Here is a 9,487-nt window from a genome sequence, read left to right as displayed (position 1 = left end):
TACAACGGTCACTCAACAGACTATCCAATCATTAGTCACGAAGAAAACATCGTGTGTCAGGTCTCCAGCCCAGCAGGACGCGACACTGGAAAATATGATATGTTCGTGCATGGCCAAAACTAAAGGTGAAAGGTTACCAAAACGTCGACAAACACAAACGCGCTAGCTAGTCTGCTTGGAGTATTTAAAATGGCTAAAATACAGTTGTTGAGAATGTTTCTCAACCAGCGTTTAACAGCAGCTGCTGAGGAGATATTTGGGGCTGTTGAGAAAACGATAGCAGAGTACCAGGAAGAAGTGTATCGTTCAAAAGAGGAGAACGGCTGTCTACAGAGGCAGCTTGATATCGTTCTCAAACCACAAAATATACAATTACAAAGGACAGGTTTGTCACTAGCTATTATATTTTTCCTGTTGACATTAATATTATGCGACATTGGCAATCATTTTTTATTACATTTGAGCACGAAACACATGTCCTGCTGAAAGACACGTTTTGTATTATGTGGCATACATGTAAATGTAATTATGGTCTCATGTCAGCTTTGACTTTTTTGTTTAATCCTTCTCCCCAGACCTCCAGCAGCTCTCTCTCACTGTCTTCGAAGAGGAGGTTCCCACTGAGCAGCAACACTGTGAGCAGGAATGGAGCCCCAGTCTGGGGCAAGAAGACCCAGAGCCCACTCAGATTAAGGAGGAACAACAGGAGCAACACAGGACCATGCAGGAGGAAGAGTTTCATAATGACTTCTTCATAATTAGCTCTAATGACTGTGTGAAAAGTGACTATGATCAGGAAGAGGACTCATATCAGCCCTCACATCTTTACCAAACCCAAAGTGAGGAATATGGACAGGGAGCCTCTCTAACAAGCACTTCGACAGAACCGATCAAAACAGAACCTGATGGAGAGGGCTACATGTCATTAGAACCAACCAGGGAACCTCAGCCCCTCTCTGTGGTAAATCCGGTCTGTTCTCCAACCCCAAGTAAATACAGGGAAGGTGTCAGTGAAGAGGAAAAGGAACCTTGGATTAGGTTTAAGACACTCAAATCAAAGAAAGCACAGAAAATAGCAAGCCATAGCTCCGGTATGTGGAAAAAAGGAAGGAAATCCACAGAGTCATCCCATATGAACCCACACAGTCAAAGCCTTACTACTCCCTGTTGGTGTGGTGTGTGTGGAAATAAATGTTACTCTGTGAGTTTTTTAATAAAACATACACGAGAACACACAGAGGATATAGGCCTAGATTGCCTTTGCGGTGTCTGTGGAAAACACTTTGAGTCCAAAGAAATTCTGATAGAGCATCTCCAAACTCACATGAAAAATCTTTTCTGTCACTTATGTGGTCAATGTTTCAACTGGACTAGTAATCTGAAAAGACACATGATGATTCACACAGGGGAAAGACCCCATCGGTGTAGTGACTGTGGCAAAGGCTTCAGGTCGAGTGATTGTCTGACAAAGCATAGGAGGATTCACACAGGGGACAAACCGTTTCCTTGCCCGGTTTGCCACCGTGGTTTTAACAGAAGAGATAACCTGAAAGTGCATATGAGAGTTCACACAGGGGAGAGACCGTATATGTGTTCTGAATGCTATAAATGTTTTGCCACATTAACGTCACTGAATAAGCATCAGACAATGCACAATGAGGAACGACCGTATGTGTGCACCGATTGCGGTACGCGCTTCAAAGCGCTTGAATCCCAAAGAAGGCACATGAAGAGTGTTCACAACAAGAAGGAGAATACAACATGAGAGTGCCTTGTATGGGTTACAGTATCAGATAGAAGATTGAGGCGCATTCTAACCGCCATTGGACAGGAGAACAGCCCTTTAGGACAGACTTATTGCATTATGGAATCAGTGCAGTAGTGACCATTACTTGTTAGTATCCATTACCCATTAGTTTGCCAAATGCAAATAGCAGACAGAAGTTATTTATATGCCCGTGTTTCTATAAAGTGTCACATTCTGTAACTTATTGAAAGCCAAGCTCATTTTATTTTCATAAATCCACCGTGGGACGCATTTAATTGGCTGTAAGGATGGATCCGGCATAACCCAAATCCAGGCCTACACAAACCCAACCACCAAACTGATCTGTATAGATTAGATCTGATGTTGACCTGTTATGATAGGAATGAAAATGATCTTCAACATTCTGAATAAAGTTAGCATTTTTGTTCTCAATCTCAACTAGTCATTCATTTGTGTGCTATTCTGCTTTTCTCCATTCCATTGGTGATTTGAGAGACTTCCGTGGTACGTTTGGCCGTTGACTGTGATGCTGCAGACTGAACCTACGCTATTATCTGTAAGGTTCTGAACACATGACTGAATTCACCCTAGGACATTCTTCAAAAAGGACTTGGCATGAATTCAAAATTCACTGAGAAGCAATAGAATTTAAACCAATCATGTATTTTTTTATTGGATAGCTATTAACAAGAATTACACTGACAACTTCAACTTGCTGTTCAAAACAAGAAGATTCACATAATGCTGCATTCTTGCCTGCAGCTCATAAAATACTTAGGATTGCTGAAAAATATGACGTGAGATATATATATATATAACATTTGCAAGACATTTGAGATTCTGATATGGTGGTGCTGTTCCAGACAGTCCTTTTTTTAATGGGGATGCACATCTTGGAAGATTAAAACACGTAGGAACACTTCACCAGGCTTTGTGAGATCTGATCATCTGTGCAACACGATTGCAATAAACACGACCTGGAACGGACCCTGCAGGTCATCTATGAACGTTTGAACATCTTGGCCATGTTCTGTTATAATCTCCACCCGGCACAGCCAGAAGAGGACTGGCCACCCCTCAGAGCCTGGAGATATAGTCCTCCTTGGGGACCAGGTTGAGGGATAGGGTTCTTCTTGGGGTTAGGCTCAGAGTGAACCAGAGCCTCTCCTGGGGTCCCAAATCGAGGAACATTTCTGGTAAGGAGCTTTTCATTTGGTTGTCGGCCTTGCGTCCCTGAGTGACAGAAACTGAAAACGAATTGTAATGTGTATTCTATTGCATTCTTAGTTCTATAATTGCATTCTGTAACTGCCTTAATGAGTTCCCAAATGAGTAATCAACAGTCTTGTTGGGTGACGTTTTACTTGTTGACCACAATACTGACATACGGTATGACCACACTCTTCAAACAAGCAGACTGTCACCAACATCATGCATAAGCTTACCTTTTGTTATAGTGAAGCACATAGACAACCTCAATGTTACCTTTAGGAAGAAAATACCACAGTTATTGTAATTCAAAAAGCAATACAGACAACAATACAACTATTCTTTCAGAGTTCAGACGTTGAGTAAAGCAAGCATTGAATGAACTGATTTAATCATGCATTCAAAATACAAGCGTCTGATGGTGGGAATGTATAAGAAGCCAAGTGAACAAATCAACATGCATCCATAATCAATAGACATCTGTTTATCAAAATGAGAATGAAATATAAGAAAACAGATGTATTTACTTGACCTCACCTGTTGCATAGTGACTTGTCTACCTACTACGCATATGAATACCTCTGTATTGGTTTTCCTTTTTGTTTTAAATGTGCATGTGATGTTATCCCACAAAAGCAATAAACATTTCAAGTGAATATATTTACTTGAGCCGAGGGATCCTGTATGGTCTTGTATTCAGAGCCAGGGCTAAAGGAAGGTGATCTTGGTGTCTCTCTCTGGGAGTTTGCTTGTTCAGATAAGGCCTGGGTGGGAGAATCTGGTCTATAGTAGGCCTGCCTGAGTGTGAGTGGAGTCCCTTCAGTCAGGATGATCTGGGGTGTGGAAGACCATGGTGGCACATCTGCCTTGGAGCTCTGACAGAAAATATCAGAGGATGGACGTCATCATTAACACATCACTGCTGTTGCTTTATGCTCTAACCTAGGGGGCGTGGCGCCAATGTTTTGTGTATTTTTTACAATATGCCATTCTTATACCAATTTAAAACGATGCATAAATCCACAAAGCTTTTGGCAAGAAACAAGCAGTGAAATGCCAGAGGAAGATGTGACTGATGCACATGGTAATATATGGCATGTCTCTATGACATTCAGAAGCTGAGCTACGACCTTCTAAAGTCAAGGAGTCAGAGAAATTGGACTTTGCTTGGGAAGTAATCTTATACAATGTGTGACTGTCAATATCAATTGGTCTAATCACTGTCTATAAAAGAGAATATGTATAATTTAATTGAGAGTTCATATAAATGATCATAATAAAATGTATTTGGTAGCAGAATAACATTTAGGGAAAATCGGGTCTAGACTTTATTTTTTGGTGGTGTATTTAATATGGGCTCTGGGTGGAAAAGTTTGGGAACACCTGCTCTAACAGAGTAAGTTCTAGATTATTGCAGAATTCCAAATCAAGCATAGGACCTACTCCCTTGGCACTCCTGTGTATGTGAGAGGATTTGACAGGTTTCAATTGTAATTGCTACATGTTGTTTTTCTGGCGACATTTGTATGGTTAAACAGTACAAATACGACCGACCCAGATTGATCAAGGTGGCGGGACACAAGTATAAGAACAAAGTGGAGGAGCAATTCAGCGGGTCGGATATGAGGCGTAGGTGGCAGGGGCTTCAAACGAGCACAGTTTACAAAAAGAAAGCCAGTCATGTCGGGACACCAACGCCGCACTACCGGACGAGCTAAACACCTTTTTCTCACACTTTGAGCAAAACGACTCTGAGCTGCCGAGGAGAGCCCCTGAGGACAACGAAGGCTACGTGCTTACGGTCTCCACAAAGTCATTAAAACATGTTAACCCTCGCAAGACTCCTAGCCCAGACTGCATCCCTAGCCGCACCCTCAGAGCATGTGCAGACCAGCTAGCTGTTGTGTTTCCTGCCATTTTTAATCTCTCTCTAGCTCGGGCCGTTATCCCCACCTGCTTCAAGATGTCCACTATCCTCCCAGTGCCCAAGAAAGGGAAAGTAACTAAACTAAATGACTACTGACCCGTAACACTCACTTCCGTCAATCATGAAGTGCTTCGAGAGGCTAGTCAAAGACTACATCACCTCCTCCCTCCCCAACACACTCAACCTTCTCCAATTCGCCTACCGCCCGACAGATCCACAGACGACACAATCACCATTGCACTGCACACTGCCCTCACCCTCCTGGACAAGATGAATGCATACCATAGCGCCGTCTAAGCTCACCACAATGCTCACAGCTCCGGGACTGAACTTCCTATGCAACTGGGTCCTGGACTTCTTGACGGGACAACCCCAGGTGGTAAAAGGAGACAAGATGACCTCCTCCACACTGATCCTCAACACGGGGGTCCCACAAGGGTGTGTCCTCAGTCCCCTCCTGTACTCCCTGTATACCCACGACTGCATGGCCTTACATTGTTCCGACTCCATCATCAAGTTCATTGACGACAGGACAGTACCAACAAAGACGAGACGGCCTATAGTGAGGAGGTTGCCAGGTAAACAACCTCTCCCTCAACGTCAGCAAAACAAAGGAGCTGATTGTGGACTTCAAGAGCAACCAGGCTGGGCACGTCCCCATCCTCATCAACGGGACACCGTGGAGACGGTCAAAAACTTCAAGTTCCTCAGCGTACACATCTCCAAGGAGCTGAATGGTCTTACCACACCGTGGTGGTGAAGGCACGACAGCGATTCTTTAACCTCAGAAGGCTGAGGAAATGTGGCCTGCCCCCGAGGGTTCTCACAGTGTTCTACAGCAGCACCATCGAGAGCATACTGTCGGCCTGCATCACAGCCTGGTACGGCAACTCCACCGCCGCTGACCGCAAGGCACTACAAAGGGTGGTATGCTCAACCGAACGGACCATTGGGTGCACACTGCCTGCCCTCCATGACACCTAAAACACCAGGTGTCTCAGGCCAAAAAGATCATCAGGGACCTCAGCCACCCGAGCCACGGCCTGTTCTCCCCACTTCCATCATAGGATTATCATGGTTAAAACGAACAGACTGGCCAATAGCTTCTACCCCTAGACCATCAGGCTGCTGAATAGCCACCAATAGTCAGCTACCTGCTTCCCCTGTCCCCCTCCTAGCCCTTGGAAGTAGGGGATAAAATGTGCTCCCTTTTGGGTAGAAAAACACTGAGCTAGGGGTTGATTTGGAAGTCAGAATAGGGCCTACCTGGGGTGTGACAGCTGGATCAGGTCCAGCCTTTGTCTTCACACTATCCTGATGACCAGCAGAAGACCCATGTATCCCAGGCAACAAGGGAAGGGTCACTCGCTGGTCGTCAAGCCGATGACCCTGGGTGTTGGCCAACAGGTTAAAGAACCGGTCAGCATCTTGTCCTATCGGAAAGATGGAGAGAGAGATAAATTGAGTGGGAGGGAGGGAGAGAAAAAGGGGGAGGAGAGAGAGAGAAAGAGGGGAGGGAGAGAAGACAGAAAAATCAATACCAACTTTTCCAAGATGAATAGAAAGCACTACTGGCAGCTGTTTGTCTGTATATCTGCAATTTCAGTACAGCACCACCCTTAGCGGTGTCATAAAACCCCAGAAACATCCAGTTTTCAGGGATAAAGCATCTTCAACCTAGCTTCCTTTTCCCCTGAAAACCTGATGTGAGGACCCCGCAAGGGCTTTTCTTTAACGCCTGCTACATTAGGTTATTACAGTACTGACCTGAGGGTATAGTCGTGGAGTGTTTTGGGGTAGAGGGAGTGGTCCCGGTAGGGTTCAAGACGCAGTGCTGCTCTTCCATACGACTACCTCGGGTGTGACTCATCATGATGAGGAACTTGTCCTTCTCAGCTGGTGCTCCCTGTTGGACAATAACAAAGAGTTGAAGGAGAAAGATTAATTTCAATATGAACACATTACAGTAGATCAGGGCCCGTATTCATAGTCTCTTTTTTTACATTTATTTTAGGGGGGTAGATCAGCTTTAATATTGCAGATAGATTGTGGCTTCCGTCAATTGTCTGCATCATTTCCAAACCTCCATATATTTGTTTGTAAATATATACAGTACCAGTCAAAAGTTTGGACACACCTACTCATTCAAGGGTCATTCTTTATTTTTACTATTTTCTACATTTGTAGAATAATAGTGAAAACATCAAAACTATGAAATAACACATATGGAATCATGTAGTAACCAAAAAAGTGTTAAACAAATATATTTGAAATTTGAGATTCTTCAAAGTAGCCACCCTTTGCCTTAATGACAGCTTTGCACACTCTTGGCATTCTCTCAACCAGTTTCATGAGGTAGTCACCTGGAATGCATTTCAATTCACAGGTGTGCCTTGTTAAAAGTTAATTTGTAGAATTTCTTTCCTTCTTAATGCGTTTGAACTAATCAGTTGTGTTGTGACAAGGTAGGGGTGGTGTACAAAAGATAGCCCTATTTGGTAAAAGACCAAGTCCACATTATAGCAAGAACAGCTCAAATAAGCAAAGAGAACTGATAATTCATCATTACAGTACATCAGTCAATCCGGAAAATGTAGAGAATTGTGAAAGTTTCTGTAAGTGCAGTCGCATAAAACATCAAGCACTACGATGAAACTGGCTGTCATGAGGACCGCCACATGAAAGGAAGACCCAGAGTTACCTCTGCTACAAACTTTTGACTGGTACTGTATGTAAAATATCTATATTAAAAATAAAAAAAATCCTTTATTATCCCTCCCCTAATTGGAGTTATCTAATGGACAACAACTCTTAGGCTTCTACTTCCAACGTATACTGTACATACTATATACATTTCATACAGTCTCTTATAATAGGAGTGCTGATCTAGGATCAGTTTTGTCTTTTAGATCCTTATGAATAAGATTATATGTACTGGGGGAACCTGATTCTAGATCAGCATTCGTTCACTTTATAAATACAAGACCTGAGCCATACAGTCCACACCTTATGTATTTGGACAGTGAAGCTAAAACATTTTATTTGGTTCTATACTCCAGCTTTTTCTATTTGTGATCAAGTGTTTCATATGAGGAAACAGTACATAATGTCTCCTTTAATTTGAGGCTATTTTCATTCATATCTGTTTTACAGTTTAAAAATGAAAGCACTTTGTATCTAGTCCCCCAATGTGGAGAAGTCCGCTTCTATCGTAAATAGTATTTGAACCCAGGCAGGTCTGGCAGTAATATGAACATAGTTAGGTAGCTAGTGACATAACAGAGAATGACAGATGAATGTTCAGTACAATGAAACCTCTTGAACACAGTCATAAACCCATACAACCACATTCAATTTTTTCTTACAATTTTCAAAGGCATTCACGTTTTACATTGGCTGGCTATAAAAAATAACTAATTATTGTCATTTTATGTGTATCCTGATGTAAAATGAAACAAATAATTTAATAACTATGAATGACACTATGACATAACAGCAGGATACTGTTTCCTCCAATCTGTCTCCACTTCAGCAGCTGTCATCATCCAGAACGACCAGAGCCAAATCACAAGTCAAGTGTGGAAAAGTGGCACAACAACTACTTCAGGTGAGAGAACACACCGCGTAGGACTCAATATCTCTTACAGTAGTAATAGGAAATTCCAAATGGATTAAAAAGAGTATGATTTTCGAATAATGTTTTGCGAGGTTTGATATTGCCAGTACCAGTGCATAAGAAGCAGGTTGTGACTAGAGGGGATGCTTTTAAAGGATCACATAAGCCCTTAAGTATTAACCCCTCCCCATTAAGTGCTCCATCCGCTGCCACCCTCCATCCCTCTTCAATATCACCATCTGTGATCACAGATAAAATATATAATCCTCTAGACAGGATGATATTTTCGCTGTTGATAACATTCAGCTGACGTGGACATCATTAAAGCCATATCCATGTATGCATGTTGTTTGTGTTTTGTCGAGCGCACATCCTCATCATGTGAAGGGTTGGCGTTCAGGGTGACAGGTCAGAGGTCAGGGTTAGATCGTCTGTACAGAGGCTGACTGCAGGTCACAGACTTGTCTTGTCTTCAGTGTCATACTAAATTATCTTAACCAATAATTCCAGTCACTATTAAATAACATATACCGTATTTGAGTCCCACCCTGAACGAAACATTACTTTTACTTTTTTTTTAAAATTGTGTTTTCGCTGTAAAACACTTAAAAAATCTGAAATATTGGCTGGATTCACAAGATGTTTATCTTTCATTTGCTGTACACCATGTATTTTTCATAAATGTTTTATGATGACTATTTAGGTATTTCACGTTGCTCTCTGTAATTATTCTGGCTGCTTTGGTGATATTTTTGATGGTAGCTGCAATGTAAAACTATGATTTATACCTCAAATATGCACATTTTCGAACAAAACATAAATTTATTGTATAACATGTTATAAGACTGTCATCTGATGAAGTTGTTTCTTGGTTAGTGACTAATTATATCTCTATTTGGTCGGTTTTGTGATAGCTACCTATGCGGTAGAAAAATTGTGAAAATATGCGGTTGAGTCTTTTGCTATT

At 42.1% G+C, this 9,487-nt stretch overlaps 1 protein-coding gene and 1 long non-coding RNA gene across 2 annotated transcripts; one reads left to right on the top strand and one right to left on the bottom strand.

Annotated features, from left to right (window-relative positions):
- The first annotated feature begins 38 nt into the window (after positions 1–38).
- Positions 39–2,200, top strand: LOC139581331 (uncharacterized). The gene is made up of 2 exons (XR_011676207.1): positions 39–385; positions 576–2,200. It is a non-coding gene; the product is annotated as an uncharacterized lncRNA (long non-coding RNA).
- A 596-nt stretch (positions 2,201–2,796) lies between these two features.
- LOC139563261 (Purkinje cell protein 2) lies at positions 2,797–6,993 on the bottom strand. Its single transcript, XM_071381810.1, has 4 exons — positions 6,988–6,993; positions 6,672–6,810; positions 6,171–6,337; positions 2,797–3,852 (listed from the first exon to the last, which is right to left on the bottom strand). Exons 1-4 carry the CDS (start codon positions 6,991–6,993, stop codon positions 3,625–3,627), a joined length of 540 nt encoding a protein of 179 aa, XP_071237911.1. The 3' UTR covers positions 2,797–3,624.
- Between the last annotated feature and the right edge of the window lie 2,494 nt (positions 6,994–9,487).

The sequence above is a fragment of the Salvelinus alpinus genome, chromosome 1 (assembly GCF_045679555.1).
Source record: "Salvelinus alpinus chromosome 1, SLU_Salpinus.1, whole genome shotgun sequence".
NCBI lineage: Eukaryota > Metazoa > Chordata > Actinopteri > Salmoniformes > Salmonidae > Salvelinus > Salvelinus alpinus.
This window is presented reverse-complemented; position numbering and strand designations above follow the sequence as displayed.

Bases quoted from the DNA above. Each gene is read 5' to 3' on its own strand.
- LOC139563261 (XM_071381810.1), bottom strand. The intron at 6,338-6,671 runs GTCAGTACTGTA...TCTTTCCGATAG, and splicing joins CTCCACGACTATACCCTCAG to GACAAGATGCTGACCGGTTC. The intron at 3,853-6,170 runs GTAGGCCCTATT...ATTTTCTGTCAG, and splicing joins ATCCAGCTGTCACACCCCAG to AGCTCCAAGGCAGATGTGCC.